Source organism: Lynx rufus, unplaced genomic scaffold (genome assembly GCF_022079265.1).
Source record: "Lynx rufus isolate CCGP_SWC_20201006 ecotype Redwood Valley unplaced genomic scaffold, mLynRuf1.p SCAF_4, whole genome shotgun sequence".
Lineage (NCBI taxonomy): Eukaryota > Metazoa > Chordata > Mammalia > Carnivora > Felidae > Lynx > Lynx rufus.
In genome coordinates, this window is record NW_025814856.1 from 85,794,490 (window position 1) to 85,816,226 (window position 21,737).

The 21,737-nt window shown below is 36.0% G+C and overlaps 1 protein-coding gene across 1 annotated transcript in view; it reads right to left on the reverse strand.

Annotated features, from left to right (window-relative positions):
* The window catches only part of SEMA3C (semaphorin 3C), a 174,666-nt gene that overhangs the window by 42,917 nt on the left and 110,012 nt on the right, over positions 1–21,737 (reverse strand). Inside the window, exons 9-11 of the mRNA XM_047097367.1 lie at positions 19,530–19,599; positions 17,615–17,759; positions 8,232–8,454 (exon numbers count right to left, since the gene is read on the reverse strand). Coding sequence (XP_046953323.1) covers positions 8,232–8,454; positions 17,615–17,759; positions 19,530–19,599 — 438 coding nt within the window. The remainder of the gene's footprint in view (positions 1–8,231; positions 8,455–17,614; positions 17,760–19,529; positions 19,600–21,737) is intronic.

Consider the following 21,737-nt stretch of genomic DNA (forward strand, 5'->3'; position numbering starts at 1 on the left):
CACAACCCATTTTAATTAAGTAACAGAAGCATGCCAAAGAGATCTACATGTGTTTTGGTGAGTATGTAAGACATACTGAAGACAGATATAAGCCCCACTTAAAAAAATTGAAATGAGCAAAGATTTTAGTGATACATCAAAAATTAAGGTGAAGACCTACTCCATTGTTGCAACCTCTCCTCTCCCCCCCAAAATATAACCTCCTTCATTCTTAAATATATGGTTACTTACATAAAAATATATCAGATTCACAGTTTACGCTTGATCTTAGCCAAAAGGCCAAGAAGTGATTCAGATTCACAGTTTAAATTCCAGCTGAGTTAATTCACACACAATTCCGGTCTGTTCCAAGTCTTCTGTCACCTTTTAAGATGTGTCTTGTTCACATGTAAGACTCGGTGACAATATGTGGATAGGCAAAAGTGAGTGATGTGCTCAAACAAAACAATGCTGATGCTAATGCTACATGTCAGCTCATGAATAGTATCATCTTGACATTTGTGGATGAAATATTAAATTCATTGTAAAATGAGAAAGAATAAGTTAAATTACCTGAACTTCATAAGTAAAACATAAATAATATAAAATGGTGTTGGCAAACGAGGTAGTAACTTGAAGAGAATAAATGCTCAGGATATGAAATCAGCCAGCAAGAGTTTATATTTCAGTTGTATCATATACCAAATATCTATGTGATGTTAACTCACCTGAGCTTCCATCCAAACATGATGGAGGATAAGTACAGCTCATTCATTCATTCATTCATTCATATCTATTGAGGGGCAACTTTGAGTGATGCACTATTCTAAGTACTGAAGATACAACAATGAATAAATCAGACAAATATCCTTGCCCCCCATGGCGTCTGCATTCTCACATTTTCTCACAGAGTAGTGATAAGGGTTGGATGAGATTCTAAACAAAAGGTATGTATTATGAATAAATTTAATTAGCATCATTATAATAGTAATAAAAGATTTCAGAAAAAAGTATACTTATTTGCATAATAAGTGGAATACTAAATAAATAAATGGGTTATTCAGGCAAATTAAGAACACTAAAATTTATATAATCACTATGTGAGATTGTATGCTGTCTTAAAAAATATATCTTGAAGAGTGTCTTGAAGAAAAAAATTTCTGCTTTTTGCAATAAAAGTTTTTCAGCAATTAGCCATATATGTTTTCAAGAAGCTGTCTTTTGGAGGCATCATTTAAATGAGAACATTTATTTCTGGATTAGCAATCACTGTATGGGCTACCTTCCTTCTTTTCCTCCCTCTCTTTACATATTCCCTTTTTGCTACTCTTCTACATGATCAAGCAATCATCACACCGCGATTTATCATCTTCTCCTGTCAATTCAGCCATCATTCCACTGTGTTCCATTAGTTTTTCCTGCTGTGAAAATCCCAGTAGAATCCTTGGTAAATTCTCAGAAGTTTCCAGGTTCTGCTTTGGAAAGCAGTGAACCACAATGTTATTAAAATCCAGTGACTTATAAAGGGATTTGTTCCTCACTCCTAAGCAAAGGGGAAGTCTAGACATTATCCTCAGAGTGACATTCGTGCCCAGCTTCCAACTGATGGGAGTCTTTTCTGAGCTCAAAAGCACAGCTCTAGCTATCAAATTTTACATGGAGTATTTTAGGGAGTTCTTTAAAAATCAAAATGTCTGGCTCTGTGGTTCATTAAGTGTGCCATTCCAAGAGACAGGACTGCCAAAACCGGTTCATTCCTATGAAGGTAGTTATCCTGTAATGTTGCAAGGCAAACGTATTAAGACTTTAGTCACATATGTGGCACGCACTTCAAAACTCCACGCTTTCAAAGGACTTGCTGGAGCCAACATTCCAACTTAGTACTCATCCAGTGAAACGGAAGCTAATAAGAAGCATGAAACAGTACACAGTATATAAGAATTTTGGCAGAACACCACATGTATCGACCTTACATTTAAAAATCATAATGACATTAAATCATCCTAAACTACTAACATCCATTCACAAGAAACTATCGTGCTTTCATCAGAAATCACATGTCATTCTGATTCATATATAGTGCTAAAAATATAAATTTGATCGAATGTATCTGAACTTGACCCAGACATTTAGATATTTTCATAACTCCAAAAAGAAAACAGGCAAAAATGTCTTCACTTGTGCAATATAGTCAGCTTTGAACAAATGGCCTGGATGTAAGCAGTAGGTGGCAAAGTTAAAATAGAAATGTTAATCCTATGAGAGCCCTTGCTGGCTGTTTTACAGCCTTTCTTAAAGATTAAGAAAAAGGTGGTGGGGGTGGGGGGGTGGGAGCGGGTAAAGATCATAAAAATACCCACATCACTAATACTAAGAACTAATACACAGCAAAACAAAACAAAACAAAACAAAACAAAACAACAAACCAGAACAAAACAAAGATGCTACAAAACACCACCAAATACCACCAAATAAAACAAAACGTGATTTTAAGATACATTTTTTTCAACATGAGATCTTTTTTAGAGGAGTAGCAGCAGGAATGAATGGGAACAAAAGGAAACTTAGTTTCTAGTTTAAGTTTTAATAGAATAGCAGCATATTTTTTACTCAAGATAAAAGGAGAAATATTTATTTTGGGCAACATTATGAATTCCTGTATTATATCTACATATTAGAAAATAGCTCCTTTAAGAAGTCTTAATTTTTCTAAAATTATCCAACTATCAGACAAAACAAGGTCAGCAAACTTGTTCTCTAAAAGGCCAAATAACAAATATTTTAGGCTGTGTGAGCTAAACAGTCTCTGTGGCAACTACTCAACTCTGCCATTGTAGCACAAAAGCAGCCACAGACAAAATGTAAAGGAATGACTGTGGCCGTATTCTTATAAAACTTTATTCATGTACGTGGTAATCTACCAATTTTGTCATTTTCAGTGCTCATGAAATATTTTTCTTCTTTTGTTTCAAACATTTAAAAATGTAAAACAACATTCTTAGCTTATGTACCATACATGCAGTGGGTCAGATTTGGTCTAGGTTGTAGTTTGCTGAACCCTAGACTAGACATTGACAATGCAAACTGTAAGAAATAAAAGATGAGTAGACAAAGCTTAAATTCTTTCTTTCTTTCTTTCTTTCTTTCTTTCTTTCTCCCTCCCCCTCCCTCCCTCCCTCCTTCCCTCCCTTCCTTCCTTCCTCCCTCCCTCCCTCTTTCCTTCCTCCCCTCTCCTTCCTTCCTTCCTTCCTTCCTTCCTTCCTTCCTTCCTTCCTTCTCTTTTTTGCCTCCCTCCCTCTCTTTCTTTCAGTTATTATTTTATCTATCTGTCTGTCTGTCTGTCTTTGAATCTGACAATACACAAAATATAATGAAGTAGTTCCAGGCGAGTGGAGAGTAAGATTATCAGCCTCTCAAACTCAGCCAGTATAGTACACTATAAGGGGCTAATTGTAACTCTTATCAGGCATTGGACCCACATAACTACCATGAAGATTCTGGGAGTTACAAAATCATTCACAATATTCAAAGTGAATACAGTTACATAATATTCTATTTTCATTCCAATTAACTGTCATGTAAGTTTTAAGTTTTTTTTTTTTTTTTAATGGCATCTTCTTTGACAGCTAATGTCTTCATTGAATTCCTCTGAATTTTCCATAACGGTAAAGAGAAAAGGAAGCCACAAGAGAAGCTTGCCTCTGGCAGTATTTGCAACATTATTATTTACTTATAACAGCTGAAAAGCTCTCTGGTAATTAGGGATTTGGCAACACCATGACATCTTATCTCCTTCCTAAGATATTTAGATACACAAGGTAAGAAATCCTTGGGAGCTGTGACCTGTAATTCTCCCAAGTTCCATTTCAGAAAAGGCTATTCTGTTCACTTTTAGTAGCAAACAAGCACTGAGGACTCTTTTGAAGAAGTTTTGCCAGCGATCCAAAAACTACCTGGGCAACGAATATTTCTATACCAATATACTGGCTGTTAGAGTTTCAGGTAAATTGGAATCACTGCTTCTGAATTACAGTGCAGATTGATAGGACCATGGGGACAAGATCCAATGGTTAAGTGAGTTATCATCTCTTCAGAAAGATGCTGTCGGCAGAGGTACTGTCATAGCATGTACTCTCCTGTTGGAGGACAGTCTTTCAGAGACTCATGTGGCTTTGTAAGGAATCATTAGGGAAGCGTCTCAATACAATTAAAAACATATCCCTAAACACTGTTTTTCAAAATGACACAAATGTTTAAATACCAACATAAAAAGTCTATGTAAAAGTGCCAGATACTTATGTAGTAAGGAAAGCCAAAGAATTTGTGCAAAAGTATGTTTTTTACTGCCTTCTATCTGAATAAACTGCTACACAGTTTATAAAGACTTGAAAATTCCATCCATTAAATCTACATATTTTATGCAGACTTTCATGAGAAAACAACCCAACTGTGACATCAGAGTCCACTTTTAACACAAGTTCCAAAAGAAAAAAAAAAAAGAAAACATTTTTTATGAGTGATATAAGATATTAGGGAGAAGAAGGACTCTAAAATTTACCACTTCACTCAGGAATTTTTTTTTAAATGCAAACTCCATGTTAGATGATTGAGCCAAGGCTAAAAGCAACTCTTCAAAGTCCTCCACATGGAGGTTACATCTTTGGAGAACACAGCTTATTTGCAAATGAAGAATAACTTTTGCAAATAGTTATGAATTCACTTCATTACATGAGTAGCAATGTATATAGTCATGATATTCAATTCATCTTGACAAATATTTATTGAACTTACCAGGCACTGTGATATGCCTAGAGAGATACATATCAAGGACAAACAGAACCTTGAAAGGAATGTGTGGTAAGAAAACAAATATGGGAGACTTGATTAAGAGTCTGAGAGTTTGAGAGTCTTAGGAGTGGATAAGTTGAGTTTGAAGCATGATGTTTGAAATGTTAAGGAGTTATACAATCTGTGTTCTCTAAAAGTAAGATGTAAATCAACAACACAGGTGTTGGTGGGGATGTGGAAATAAAGGAACATGCGATGCACTATTGGTGAGAATGTAAACTGGCAGAAAACGGTGTGGAGTTTCCTCAAAAATTTGAAAATAGAACTACCCTATGAACCAGCAATTGCACTACAGGATATTTACCTAAAGAATACAAAAACACTAATTCAAAAAGATACATGCACCCCTATGTTTATAGCAGCATTATTTGCAATAGCCAAGATATGGAAGCAGCCCAAGTGTCTATCAAGTGATGAATGGATTTGCATATATATATATACACACACACACATACACACACATACACACACACACACACACACACACACAATGGAATATTACTCAGCTATAAAAAAGCATGACACTTTGCTATTTGCAACAATGTGGAGCTAGAGAGTATAATGCTAAACAAAGTAAGTCAGACCGAGAAAGATGAATACCATATGACTTCACTCATATGTGGACTTTAAGAAACAAAACAAAAAAAGCAAAGAAAACTAGAGACAGAGTCAAAGCAAGAAACAGAATTTTAATTATAGAAAACAATCTTATGGTTACCAGAGGGGAGGTGAGCGAGGGGATGGGTGAAATAGGTGATGGGGCTTAATGAGTGTACTTGCTGTGATGAGCACAGGGTGATGAATGGAGGTGCTAAATCCCTATATTGTACACCTGAAACTTTAACACTGCATGTTAACTAACTGGAATTAAAGACTTTAAAAAAAATTAAAATATAATAATAAAATAAAATACAAAAAAAAAATAAGATGGGGTGCCTGGGTGGCTCAGTCGGTTAAGCGTCCAACTTCGGCTCAGGTCATGATCTCACAGTCCGTGAGTTCGAGCCCCACTTCGGGCTCTGTGCTGACAGCTCAGAGCCTGGAGCCTGCTTCAGATTCTGTGTCTCCCTCTCTCTCTGACCCTCCCCCGTTAATGCTCTGTCTCTCTCTGTCTCAAAAATAAATAAAACATTAAAAAAATTTTTAAAAAAAGATGTAAATGCAAATATTGAGCTCTGGAAATGGCAATGACTAGAGATATACATTTGGGATTTGTTTGTACATAATGGAAAATTAAAAGCACATGAATAAATGAGATGGCCAAAGAATATGTAAAAAGAAGAGGACTGTGGACAAAGCCTTCGGGAATACCTATGCTCACCAGCCGGAGGAAGCTAGGCTAATGAAGGAAACAGAACTGCCAGGGAAAGAGGGGAGGTATGTTACTTGTGGCCGAAGCAGCAGGTGAAGAGAGATTCTGCAATACCACGTGACGTGAAGAGAAAAGGGAAGCGCTTCATTGGTTTAAGGTCATTGGATTTTCTTATGAGGACACTGAACACCTCGGCAAAATCGGCAGAACAGCAGGGATGGCAACAGGTGGAGGTGTTGTCTAGTTTTGTATCCTGGTGTAAGGTTTCCAAGCCAAAGATATAGTAGAGAATGAAATGAACAAATAAAGCGAATAAGAAAATAAGTGATAAAGAAAGGTCCTGGAGATAGCAGGAAAGGAGGAAATTGAGAACACTGAAGAATAATTCATCTGGGAAGGAAGGATTATTTCTCAGGGCAAGCAAAGCGAGGATCAGTAAAAACACAGATACGTCCAGGTGTGAAGCAGGATGCCAGATAGTACATGTCAGCAGATTCTTGCCCTCAGACCAATACAAACTGAAATTACATGAGACTAAAAGATTCAGATCTGGGTTTTAAGTGTAAGAAAAAAATAAGAACTTCATAAGAAAGGCACACTTTGAAAGTATTACTTAGCCAAGAAAAAATATCCACATCTTAAACTGATTGAAGCCTGAAAGCTCAGAATACATATTGCACAACTGCATATCTGTTTTTTAAAAAAATGTTTAGTTATTTATTTTTGAGAAAGAGAAAGAGAGCAGAGGAGGGGCAGAGAGAAAGGGAGAGACAGAGAATCCCAAGCAGACTCCATGCTGTCAGCACAGAGTCTGACACAGGGCTTCAATTGACAAGCCATGAGTCATGACCTGAGCTAAAATCAACAGTTGTATACTTAACAGACTGAGCTACCCAGGCACCCCCACACCACAGCACATCTTATAAATCAGGTTTACAGACACATTTGAGATCTATTTCTGAAACTAGTAGAGAAAATACCTAATTTCATGAAGTAGCTCTGATATTATAGGTAAAGAGATTTCATCACTTCCTGCAAGGTAGTCATGAATGTTTGAAAGATGTTAATTACTGCCTGTCAAACTAGTTTTTTTCTCTAGAGTAGTGGTTCTCAAAGTTTAGTGTATATCAAGTTACCTGGAGGGCTTGTTAAAACACAGACGCTGGGTCTTATCCCTAGAGTTCTTGGACTAGAGCCTGAAACTGTATTTCTAACAAGTTCTTGGGTTATACTGATTTTGTTGGTCTGCGGACCACATTTTGAGAACTCCTGCTACAAGGTCAGCCATCCCACATTCGTGTAGGTCTACAAACAAGAGTATTTTTCACTCAACTAGTCTATTAAGGTAAATTGGCAAACTGCAATTGTGAATGTATTAAAATACTACCATTAAAATACATATTAAAATACTACCATTTAAAAAAAACCTATCTTTATTTGTTATTAAATTCACTTTTAAATGTTATCTAGAACCATCTACCATTATCATAATCACTGGAAAATGACTCCGTGTATTTATTAAAAAGTTGCAGGGGCGCCTGGGTGGCTCTGCTGGTTAAGCATCTGACTTTGGCCCAGGTTGTGGTCTTGCAGTTCATGGGTTCGAGTCCCCCAGTGGGCTCTGCACTGGTAGTGTGGAGCCTGCTTGGGACTCTCTCTCTCTCTCTCTCTCTCTCTCTCTCTCTCTTCTCCTCCTCCAGTTGTGCTCTCTCTCTCTCTCAAAATAAATAAATTAAAAAAAAATTTAAAAAGTTGCAGAATTTGGTTCAGTTGAGAGAAACACTAACCCATGCTTAAAAGTCTTCCCATACTTTCATTCAGCTCATAATTATTATATTTCACTAATATGTGCCAGGGACTCTTCTAGGTGCTTTACATATATTATTCCACTAGTTACTCATAATAACCCTATACAGTAATTTGTTTTATTAACTCCATTTTACAGATGTGGTAACAGGCATTGAGACATTAAATACCTCAGTGAGAATCAGACAGAAATACCATTGGAGTCTCTCTGATTCCAATATTATGGTCCTGACCTATTATGCTCTTTGACTACACATTAAAGTATAGTTTGAGCTCAAATACTTACCTGTTCCGAGAAACAGGACGTGGTATCTACCATCAGCAGCATTCACTCGATCCACAGCTATCTTTGTGTACTTATAGTCAGTGCCTATACGAACAATCAGAGGTCTTCTGTGGATTGGGTAGATAGAATTGTACATGAGAGGATGGTTCCGAATAAAAGTGACAACGTCATCTGGGAACTCCTTAGTGGTCCGCATATTGGGCGTAAATGCTCCTCCTGGGCACTAATAAAATATTTTAAAAATAACCAAATTAGTAAATAGTTACTTCCTTTTAGTAATAACCAAAAGACCTCTACTTTTCAAAATATTTAGAAGCTCAAGTTGTTGTAAGCACAGATCCTCTTTGACTTACAATTATGGGTTTAAATTCTGATAAACCCATCATAAATTGAAAATACTGTAATTTAAAATTGCATTTGATACACTTAACCTGCCAAACATCATAGCTTAGCTGAGCTCACCTTAAACGTGCTCAGAACACATACATTACCCTACAATTAGAGAAAATCATGTAACACAAAGCTTGTTTATACTAAAGTGTTGAATAGCTCATGTAATTTTTTGACTGAACTAAGAGTGAAACACAGAATGGCTGTAAGTGTATGGGTTGATGACCTTTGTGATCACAAGACTGGGGGTTGCGGCTCGCTGCCCTACCCAGCATCCAGAGAGGAGAAATCACTAGCCTGGGAAAAGATCAAAATTAAGTATTCAAATTACAGCTTCTGCTGAATTTGTATTGTTTCTGCATCATTGTAAAGTCAAAAAACTGTAAGATGAACCATCATATTTGCTACTCATTGAGGAGAAAACAACATGACTATATATACAACTATCTATAGCAAATGAATTAAAAAAGTGTACAATTTGACCACTTGAACAAGGCTAAGTCCACTTATCCTACTCCATTTGTTTTTGGAGAGCAGTTGATGCCATTTTATATATAACTTTTTACCTTTCCATCTGTCACTTTCCTATTCCTATTCTTGCCAGTGACAGTGTTGTTAGGGGTGGGGGGGGGCACACTTGTGGATATAATCTAGTACTATCACTCGCTAAAACAGGTTATCATTATCAGTTTCAATCAGAATTGAATTCAATACAAGAGTTTTATTCCATATGATTCTTTCCTCCCCAAAGAGGGATCTCTGAAGTCAGAACTTGGATTGGATGTGGAAAATGAGAACTGATAACTCCCTTCTAGAAAAGATTGCTATGACTTCCATTAATCTTTGAATAAAATTCCAATCCCTTAGCATGGTCTCGAAGCTCCTATATGTCTGGCTTTCATCTACCATTCCCAAAGTACCTCTTGCTCTTCTTCAGTCTCAAGCACGCTCCTGCTCCAGAACTTTGACACTGGCTATACCCATTTGGAACGCTCTTCTCCCTAAAACTCCATTCTGAACCTCATTCAGTTCTCAGTTCAAAAGTTACTTCTTTAAAGGTAACACATATAGGGGCGCCTGGGTGGCGCAGTCGGTTAAGCGTCCGACTTCAGCCAGGTCACAATCTCGCGGTCTGTGAGTTCGAGCCCCGTATCAGGCTCTGGGCTGATGGCTCAGAGCCTGGAGCCTGTTTCCGATTCTGTGTCTCCCTCTCTCTCTGCCCCTCCCCCGTTCATGTTCTGTCTCTCTCTGTCCCAAAAATAAATAAACGTTGAAAAAAAAAATTTAAAGGTAACACATATAAAAATAGTTCCCCATCTCCATCTCTACTTTCTATCTCCTTAACCAGCTTTATTTTTCTTCACAGCTCTACTTACCTAACTGTATATTATATATTTGTTGTTTGTATGTCTATTGTTTGTTTCTCCCTCTGGAATGTAAGGTATGTATTGACCTGAACTGGGTATATTTTGTTCATCGTTTCACTCTCAGAGCTACAACACAGCTGATAAAGAGTAGATATTCAACAAAGAGCAGTTTATTGAGAGAATTACTCTATTACATCTGGCATTCAATTTTGGTGCAGGGGCTGTATGAAACAAGAGCTTCAGTTCTGGCCAGGAGAGGAAAGATTCAGAGCATCAAGGTCAAAGAGGCAGCTAGACAGCAATAATAACTGAAAAGGGACTGCTGGACAGCTTTAGCAGTTCTGGAAAGAGCGCATGACAAGGGCTTCTGGGGAGAAGATTCCATTTATAGGGTATCTGAGGCCAAGCTCAGGGGCAGGCTGGGAGCTTCTGAAGCTTGGAACTCAAACTTATCCACTAATAGGATCCAAGTGTTAAGTTATACAAGCAAAGCTGTTGGTATAATCTTTAACACATACAAACATTATTTGTGTAACCCTATTAAATAAATACCTGTCAATATTTCTACTTTTAGAAACAAAAAATATTTAGTCATATTTTCTTGAAAAAGACCATTTCTTTTCTAGTTTTCATTTATTCCCTTTAGAGAGGTACAAGGTAAAAAGAAATCAACAAAGCAAACTTTCTGATCAATAGCAAATCTATGGCAAACAGTAGGATGGAATGGGTCAGTAACATACTGGAAAGTTATACCTTTTCTTTTTTTTTTAATTTTTTTTATTTAATGTTTTTATTTATTTTTGGGACAGAGAAAGACAGAGCATGAGCAGGGGAGGGGCACAGAGAGGGGAGACACAGAATCTGAAGTGGGTTCCAGGCTCTGAGCTGTCAGCACAGAGCTCGACGCAGGGCTTGAACTCAGGGACTGTGAGATCATGACCTGAGCCGAAGTTGGAGGCTTAACTGACTGAGCCACCCAGGTGCCCCAAGTTATACCTTTTCAAGAGTGGCAATGAACACTCATTTCTAGCTGATTGCTCCTATGCAGGAATACATCCTGGTGTGGCCAGATTTCAACAGAAGATAGAAATGTGGAATTTTATGTGAAATCTGCCAAAATTTTAATGTTAATTCAATATAAAAAGAGAAAAAATAACTTTAGGGGTCTCCCAAAACATGGTGATCTCTAGGTTAAACCCTTGCAACAACTTTCCCACAACGTTAGTGCCTCTGGACCAGCATCCTTGGGCAGACTCACATTTGCAAATAACTCTCAGCAAATTATAATGTTGCCTCACTCATTTAGACTCTATCATACTGAATGCAATTTTTTGACTCACTTTGACCAGTTAACGTTACTAGAACTTTTTACAGGACCGGTAAATACAGCTCTTTTTTTATAGAAAGGCACAAGGAGCAATTAAATGACTTCAGTAAGGAGAGATAATGAGGCAAATAATAAAACTAAGCCAACCCGTTCATAATCCCATTAAGTAGACTTTCATCTGGGGCTCATGTGCTTTTCTTTTAGGAAAAAGCATTATATTTAAATATACATGTTTATAAATTGCCCACAAAAAAGACCAAATGAGGACAAAGAATTTCATTTGAGGGTATTCTAAACTGATGCATATGTTCCATACTTCTGAAAAGCATAGAATTATGGGTGTTTTCTACCCTCATTCCACACACAAAGTGGAAAAAGGGAAATACATTGCTCACTGAATGAAAAAATGGAAAGACCAAATGCACGGGCAATTCAAATAGTTCCAGTTCCTCATAAAACACCACTAATTATGGTTTGCTAAGCTGAGATGTCTCTTTAAATATTTGCAAACATTCTCATTTGTAGGTTCCAGAAAGATCCAAAGTTAGCATATATTACTGAGCAATTTATATAATTTCCAGTTAACAATTTTCATGTGTGATAAGGTGATTAAATTAGAAGTGTCTGGTTTCTTGGCCTTACTTAATTGAAATTCGGTTAAAATTATGTTTCAGGTGCTCAAAACTGTAGTAACCCAAATAAATCAACTCACAACTCTAATCAGTTATTTTATATTCATTCAAATGTCCCCTATCTGGGACTTTTGTTTTATAGTCACAATGAACTTCTTGCTTAGAAACAAGTGTTTCCTGGTAGACTTTTATTTTCGAAATTACCAAAGAATTCTTTTTGACAATAATTAATTTTTTCATTGATTCGTGGCACAAACTTTACAGATAAGACACAGGGTGAGTGAGAACAATGGTGACAAGAACAAAAATGGATGACCCTTTGCAGATTCTGTATCTGGACTTGCAGGTTTGCTCAGTGTAACATTACCAAATACAAATAAGATGCAACTAACTTATCCCTTGCTTTGTGATATGAGAAAGCATATGTACTAAAATCTCAAGATAAATATAACATCCACGTACTACCATAAAACAAAGTCTCTGTCCACAAATGAGGCTGGTGTCCCCCTCTTTAGAAAGCTGATTTAGCTCTGCAAATTTTCATTAAGTAGTTTGGGTTAAACTTCAAGTTGTTTTTCTCCAGTTCTAGCATTCTGTTTATCAAGCAGTGACAGGCACTCCTTTTTTGAGTAAAGACATTTTAAGTATTTTGATTACTAAAGTGCTGGGTGAAATGCTGGGAACAATAACAATGCCATGTTAAGGACGTATCAGCAATTGTCATCCTCACCTAATTTGTTTCCTATTTTTAGGTATTCTTGATGTCTTCCATCCTCTGATGCTCCTCACAAAGCACATCCATGATCCTAGTTTTCAATATTAATATATTGAATAGAATATCCATTCTTTGAACACATTCTTTAAATTTTTAATTTGGGGGGGGAGGGGCATAAACGGAGAGGGAGAGAGGGAATCCCAAGCAGGTTCTGCACTATAAGCATGGAGCCCAACACGGGGCTCAATCTCATGAACTGAGAGATCATGACCTGAGCCAAAATCAAGAGTCCAACACTTAACCGACTAATTTTATTCACTTTTTATTCAAAAAGCATTTTGATGTGCCCAGTAGGAGACATAAGAATAAGAAGCTACCATTATCTTCTAGAAAGAAGTATTCTAGTAAGGAAGATGGGTATATTCAAAGCAAAATAACAATTAAGTCTTATAATAATAATTTAAGACAAACAAAATAAATAACAAATGTTGGTTTGTGATCAGTTGTCATATATGTTTAAGAGCAAATATTTTTTAAATGAATTCAGAATACTAGAGAACTTAAGGGTTTCAGGGTTGGTGAAAGTTTTAAAGATAGGATAAAAATGTTGGAATATTTAGGGAACTATAATTCCTGAGGCACTGCTGGGTCATAGAGCACAAAGTAGAAGAAGGAGGTAGGAGTTGAGATTAAAGACTGGAAAATAAAAGCAAAACTAGTCAGAGAAGGAGAGACTGACATGGTCAAGAGGAACTTGACCTAACACTTGAAAGATGAGTGATATATGGATAAATACATGGACATTTGGCATTCCAGAATCTGGGTTAGTTTCTGGCATTGATCTCTGAAACTTGTATTCTGAGAGAAAGTGATCCCCTTGCTGAAACCCTTGGTAGTCTAGGCCCTTTATTTGAAGCCTAAAGAATTACATAGTTGAAGACTTGTACTTTTATGCACCAGTTGGTCCTCATTCTATTTGCATTTATCCTCCATTGCCGACAAGACTGCTCTGCTCCAGTCCTATTAGCTCATACAGAGCTTCTAGAAGGACTTATTAATTTCTATCTTTGCCTTATAATGTAAGCTGAAACATCCTTCCTTCCTAACCCAAATTATCCAAATCCAACTGCCTTCAGGGCCAGCTCAGTCTCTTATTGTTTATATGCCTTCTCTAGAGAAGGCTGTCCCATGGCAGTCTTTCTGTCCTCTGGACTTCAATAATATTTATTGTCTATTTTATTCATGTGTCTTGAATAATGATATGAAACAACATATAATGAATTTTTCATGTCTATATGCCTTATGTATTTTATTTTATTGTAAACTTTCTTCACAGTGTTTTAAACATCCTTGAAGAATAGAAATACTTCTAATGTAAGAACCATGAAAAGATGCATGGAATCAACACAAGTGCCAGCAATAAAGTTCTTTTTTCTTGCCAACACTAACTAGGTGGGTCATGAAGTTTCTGTGTTCTTTTGCTGCACCAGGTACCAGACCTGTAAAGCATAATGATTAAAGCAGATGGTTCTGGTCCACTTATAAACAGATATTAAAACAGAACACTTTTATTAGGTTCTGCTTAACAAGATAGTATAAGCAAAAACAATTTTCTACAGAAGCTTTATACATGTTGCAACAGAATAATGTAATATGTTAGCTCAGCCACAGAGAGAATCTGCAGTCTTTGGCTGCCCTTTGCAACATACCAAAGGTGTCTTGTTTCTTCCACAAACTTGAATCACTTATGGAAAAACATTATGACACAATTGGCAGGATTCTTCCCACTGACTTGTGCTTGCTAGTTGGGGCAGTTTGCTAACATAGCTATCCACCCTGCTTTAAAAGAATCACCTACAAGGAACATTAGAATGAGGGTATACAAGTTCTGCCCCTGTCATTTCTTTAAGAATTCAGTCATGTATTTATGAGGTTGACCTGGCAACTGAACTACTGTGTAGGAAAATTAAATACAGCAATGACAGTTGATTCTTCATTGGGAGGTCTTCAGAAGCAACATTTTTAACCCGAGAGAAGAGGGAATGCTTTGGGTCACTTGGCTGTAGGTCTTCTGGCTACATCAGTGGGATATTAAACCCTGGAAGCCCAGGGAAGAGACAGACACTGGCCACTCTGAGTCACACAGCTGAGACTTCATGGTGTGTTGTTCAGTGAAGGGTGGAGGGACTAAATCTGGGAGGTTTGCTTTTCCAGAAGGAGTTCCAGAGGTCTTCCTCCACCCTGCCTCTTTTACTCCCTAAGGATCACTCATCTGACAATTTTTTTATTTAAGGGAGCTGCTCTGGTCTCAACACCAGATGTAAGAAACCACATTATAGAAATATGTCTCAAGTACCGACTACTCCCTTTATTTCACGGAGTCAGCTCCAGATGTGTGTTACTAAGCCCTGGCTTATACCACACTGCTTTACAACAGAAAAAACATGCTTATTCTTAGCAGCTTGGAAAGAGTGAAAAGTGGGACTGTTAGCAGAATTTTCTAATTTAGCATTGGCTTACTTTGTTTCAATAAAAGGGTTTATCTATTCCCACATTTTATGTAGAATAATCGCAATTCAACGTGAATGGTTTTCTCACTATGATTCCTGAGAGTCCTTTTGAGCTGCCATTCTGGTGAAGTCTGACAAGGGTTGGGAACAGAGGTGGCTTTTCTTCAGGAAAAACAAAACAAAACCCTCACTTGTAATAGTCATCAATTTCCATACTGTAACTACTCTCACCATGCTAATTTCAAGTTACTACTGGGAATCCCTACTTGAGACGAGGCAAGGTGTACACAATCTGTTCTGTAAACTGGATATAGAGTAGTTCTGACCCAAACTCATTGAGGCTCTGGGGCCTCAGACCTGATTCAATTAGCATGGCTCTCTTTTATCAATCTTATTGGTTTATCTGAGAAATGTCTCTTAAAGATATACTTGGAGGAAAGTAGAATTTTTTGAGTTCACAAACCACCCGTTCCTTGACTAATCCCACATGTGTGTTGCAAAAAAGAATAATTAATGGAAGCATATTCTATCGCAACCTCCCGTTAATTTTCTGTATTAAGATGAAGCAACGACTTGGTCAACTTCAAATAGCAAGTAATCCTCAAAACTAACATTTATCTCTGAATAGGTTATCAGTGAGTCCCCTGGAAATGAATGAAGGGCACTGAATGAAATAACGAGAGCCATGAGTTATAATGGAATTTGAAAGTGGTTCAGCTCCCCCTTCTGTTGTATAATCTTTGCTCCTTACCCAACCCACCTCAAGTTGAGATACCCTGAGATTGATACATCTGTTGATATTTTCCTTGTGTTATACAAAATCATTAAGTACTTTTTCCACTTTCTGTTGAGCTATGGGCATCAAAGAGAGATCATTTAAAAGGGGATAGATTGTGAATTGTATAATAGGACTTCATCCCCAGCCATGATTAAGTGTGGCTCTTCAAAATTTAATTGTTTCACAGGTAAGGAGCAATGATGATAATCTTTAATTAAAAGTTAATTATTCCTATCAACCACACATTTAAGATGATGAAAAAATAAAGGACTGAATAATACATTGCAAATAAACTCTAAGAATAACACAAAAAATAAATTATCAATTAACAAATAGTTACGTGGGATGAATATCTAAAAGCATATTGGCAGAGGGAACTTCATAACTAAGGAAAAAGGAAAAAGAAACATTTTAAGAAAATAATATTCTAACAAACATCTTTTGATTATTTTCCATAAAATCATTCTTCTCTACTCACATCCACCCTATTTTATAATTATAACCATACTATGAAACTGAAAATATAAGAAAATTATATTCCCTATGAAAGTCCATTGAAAATCATATTCCTCTTGATTGTTTCACCATGTGACATTTTATAGAAACAAAAACTAATCAATATTCTAGAATTCAATAAAGCATTATAATGCACCAAATGAAAAATAAATAGTAGGACTGTGATCGTTGTAGTGCTGGAGAAAGTTCAATTCCAATTGGTCAGTGCACTGTCTGCAGCTGGAAAGGTTAGTTTTCAACGTACTCCTTAATACTTCTGGTATTACAAAACATGGATATACCTGTATACCTCAAAACTGTAGAGTTTACAAATATTTTACTGAACTAGAATATCACTTTCATCGTGTTTATTTATACATACTATTTCTTTCTTTGAGAAATATACAACATATAATTTTTAAATATATCCCTTACAATGGAAAGATCTACATATGATTTATCTGTAACTTAATTCTGATATGGTTATTCCTTTATTAAAATAGGTAACATTCCTTAATATTAGGAAGGGCTGTGTGAAAAGCATTAAAATTCTTTCAGAATGCCGCCAAAATGTTAATTTCCAAACTATGGCTTTATGACAATAAAATTAGGAAAATATCTCTGCCATGTCTAACATATCCAGTTGCCTTCAAATCTAAAAGAGATTTTATTAGCGATAGTACTTAGAAAAATTTGTGGAGAGTGCTATACTATACCATATTTGTAAAATACCAAATCTGAGAACCCATAACCTGAAAAATTACAATAAGTGAATCAGTAAGTCAGTAAATATATATATATATATATATATTTACACATATATATTGCATATATATACATATATACACACACATATATATGTGTGTGTATTTATTTTTGAGAGACAGAGACAGAGCATGAGCTGGAGAGGGGCAGAGAGAGAGGAGACAAAGAATCTGAAGCAGGCTCCAGGCTCTGAGCTGTCAGCACAGAGCCCGATGCAGCGCTTGAACCCATGAACAGTGGGATCATGACCTGAGCTGAAATCAGATGCTCAACTGACTGAGCCACCCAGGCTCCCTTCGATTATATTTAATAAACATCAACATGATATCATATCCTGGTAAGTTATATATATATATATGTTTTTTAAAAAGCAAAATAACAAAGAAATTTTCCTAGATACTTACAGTTCCAGGGCGAGGATATGGAATTCTACCCTGATAGGAGATCAGCTGATGATTGGGCCCTTCTTTATGGGCAAAAGGCCCATTAAACACAGTCTGTATATCAGATAAATGATACACACACACTGCTGATCCTTTAAAAACTGAGCTAAAAAAAGAAACAGAAAGAGATCCATTTTCTTATTTTTTTTAACTTCTAAATACAATTTAAAAAAACAGATGGCAAGGTTTGTGATGAAGAGTTGATAATTCATCATGGAAAAGTTGAACATTACAGTACACACTGTAAAGCTAAAAAATCTTCTCTCCTATTTTGAAATAAGCCATTGGTACATAAAGCATTAAAACATTTAATCCATTTCATGGAGGCAGTAGACAATAATAAGTTATAGAAGAGTTCTCAATGTTTCCAAAATATAGGACAAGTCAAAGAGTTTCTAACTAGTTTATCTTAACAACAAAAAATAAATTCATGATTTATTCAAAAATATGAATTTGAATTCTAAGTCACTGTCAATAAAATCTATCATAATTTAAGTGAAAGAAATAAATCTCATTAAGAGAAAACTGTATTTCTTGGTCTTAAGATTATTTTAACGTGAGAATGTTCTCACATTTATCCTAAAGAGTAGTCAGAGAAGTCTAAGTTGTCATAATTTATGTATTTTCCTTGTTAATGACAAAAAAAAAAAGAAAAACAAAAACAGTAAAGTCCAAAAAAAGTTCATTACATTAACGCCAATATAATCTCAGAGAATGTGTTTGGATCCTTACTAAAAACTATTTCTGTTGTCACTAAGGCAGATTGACTGAAACAAACATTTCTCTGACTTACATATATCTCTTAAATTAGATGCCTAAGGGAAAACTTAGATGCCCATTGAAAAAAACAAGATATGTTATTAATCATTAGCACTGCTGCTCATAAATGACAATTACGAATTTTTCAAAAGACTATTGGTGTTGGGGAAAACAAAAACTGTAGAAATATTTTTTTGAAACAAACATTTTCTTCTGAAGAATTTGGTTCTTTTCACTTTGTTCACTTATTTCTGAGTTAACTCAAGACCACTTTCTCTTCTAGAACACGAGTTAAACTGTTCATCCTGTAGGACATATTTTTACATATTTTATAGGGCAAATGTAAATATGACATATAATCAATATCTTTGTGATTTTATTTTTCCTTGAATGGACCATTACAGTTTACAATGATGCTGTGCTTGCCCTGCTAAAGAAGAATGCTAAAATCTTCAAATTTTTGTTTTTTGGTTGGTTTTCTAATAAAAGGCACAGATTACATTCTGCATTGGCCCTGCTATCGCTTGGGTACTGTGCTGCCTTCTGAGTAACATTCTCAGTGTAAAATAATTAAACACAAATATATCTAGGAAAAGGTGAGAAGACGGCAAGTTGTCTTGAAATATATGAAAATAAGGATTGGACATCCCAGAGAAGTTAGAAGACATTAAACCTATTTTCCAGTATATGAAATACTGCCATAAGGGATATGAAAACTAGTGCACTATTTTATTAGTTTCCAGTCATCATTTTAGATTGCTCCAGAAGTAAAACTTATTTTAGTAGAAATACCAAAAGTTTTAGGTGAATCATGGATCTTCAAACTACTTCCTTAAAACAAAATATCTTATATAATTTATTCCTACATTATAATTCATATTTTCCTTTCTTTGAGAAAAATAGCATATAATCATTATAAATACTCTGTACAAAACCATTTTGAAAGTATTAGTTCAGCTTGAATATATTTTGGTCACCAGGCAAAAGTAATAAAACAGGATGGTTATATCCTGAATGCTTTGTAAAATTAAAAACTGAAAACAATGTTTTGTAATAATTACTGTCATTTAGTGAAGTTTATTGTTTAACACATAAGCTATAATTGTTTAATAATTACCTTGATGTTGTAAAAATGCCATACACTAGTGTTGTCCTTGGGTTATCAGTTTCCAGCAGAAACACATCCTCTAGAAAAGGAAAATATCATTCTTTTAAAGTTCCCAAATATTAACCATATTTTAAAAAATTTACCCCAAGAAAATAATTTCAACTATGAAAAATATTATCGAGAAGCATATTCTGGCAGTATCATTATAATCTGGAAACAACTAAGTGAACCCAATGATAGGCACGTGGTAAAGTGAATTAAATGAAATATCATACAAACACTATAGGGATGTATATAGACTGCAACCTTATGGAAACCATGCTAGTGAAGTAATATTAAGTGAAAAAGGTATAGTGGTATGTAATCTAGACTAGAATCATGTGAAAATCGTACAACTATATAACAGATTACAATAAGATTACCAGTGAGTATTTCTGGTTAGCAGAGCTATATTTTCCTATCTTCTTTTGTATGCATTTTCTAAATATCCTTTAAAGATAACATAATCGTTTTTTAAATTTAAAAAAGTATTACGTTCACAGTTTCTTTTTGACATAGGGTTGGAAGCTGGAATGCGGAAGAAAACTCAAAGCGACTTTTTTCCTTATATAAAAGAAGACTGTTTTGGCTTATGGTTAAAATTGCTAGTGACATTTTTACTTAATTGATAATTTGCCTAATAACAAAAAGTTTAAAGTATATTAAGGCAAAGACAAAGGTACAGATAGTAAGGCTCAGTACCACAGAACAGAACCTGGAAGTAGATTTCTGATAGGAAACCTCAGTGAATAATCAATTGTCACAATTACAAGAAAGGTCTGAATTTAGTAACATTTTTTGCAAATAAGATTCTTGCTGGGAAAAAAAAAAAAAAGATGTAACCCATTTTTATTGCTTACCTCTCAGACGATGAGGTAAAAAAAATCTGAGAATAGCCAGTAGTTTACATTTTAATGGGTTAAAGCAAAATAAATGTCATTTCTAAATGGCACTTAGTAAACATAACACTATGATGTGTATCAAGTTATTCTGATTAAAAAGAGAACTGTTTCTTGGTAGAAAGGAATCAGATCGTTAGTTCTTATTTGACCTGGTATAACTCTACTTATGTCACACATCCTGAAAGTAATTCATCTCAGGGTCACCCAAGAAGGGCTGATTAGAGTACAAATTTAATTTCCACCCTGAAATTTTCCCATCCGACCTTGATTTTGCTAATTAGCTATTAATAGTAAAAATATTTAGCTGTATTTGCATACAAACTGATTTCAAATCAGAATATTAGAATTTATTTTTATTTTTATTTTTTTTTCAACGTTTTTAATTTATTTTTGGGACAGAGAGAGACAGAGCATGAATGGGGGAGGGGCAGAGAGAGAGGGAGACACAGAATCGGAAACAGGCTCCAGGCTCTGAGCCATCAGCCCAGAGCCCGACGCGGGGCTCGAACCCACGGACCGCGAGAGCGTGACCTGGCTGAAGTCGGACACTTAACTGACTGCGCCACCCAGGCGCCCCAGAATATTAGAATTTAAATGCACATGAAATACACATTCTTTTAGAAAAACACAAATAGGGGCGCCTGGGTGGCTCAGTTGGTTGAGCATCCAACTTCCGCCCGGGTCATGATCTCGCAGTTTGTGGGTTTGAGCCCCGCATCAGGCTCTGTGCTGGCAGCTCAGAGCCTGGAGCCTGCTTCGGATTCTGTCTCCCTCTCTCTCTGCCCCTCCCTGGCTCACATTCTGTCTGTCTACCTCTCTCTCAAAAATAAAAACATTGGGGCGCCTGGGTGGCGCAGTCGGTTGAGCGTCCGACTTCAGCCAGGTCACGATCTCGCGGTCCGTGAGTTCAAGCCCCGCGTCGGGCTCTGGGCTGATGGCTCAGAGCCTGGAGCCTGTTTCCGATTCTGTGTCTCCCTCTCTCTCTGCCCCTCCCCCGTTCATGCTCTGTCTCTCTCTGTCCCAAAAATAAATAAACGTTTAAAAAAAAAATAAATAAAAACATTAAAAAAAAATTTAGAAAAGCACAAATACATCATTACTCATTTGTCAATTACACAAGCACCTCTCTTTCTGTCTCTGTCATACACAGACACACACACTCATTCACATATCTTGGGTAATTCAGTGAAGTAGATGTTTCAGTAGTGCACTCAGGGGCAAAACAGATTTAAAAAGTACTTAAAGAAATTTATGAACAGTAAACAGATCATTCATT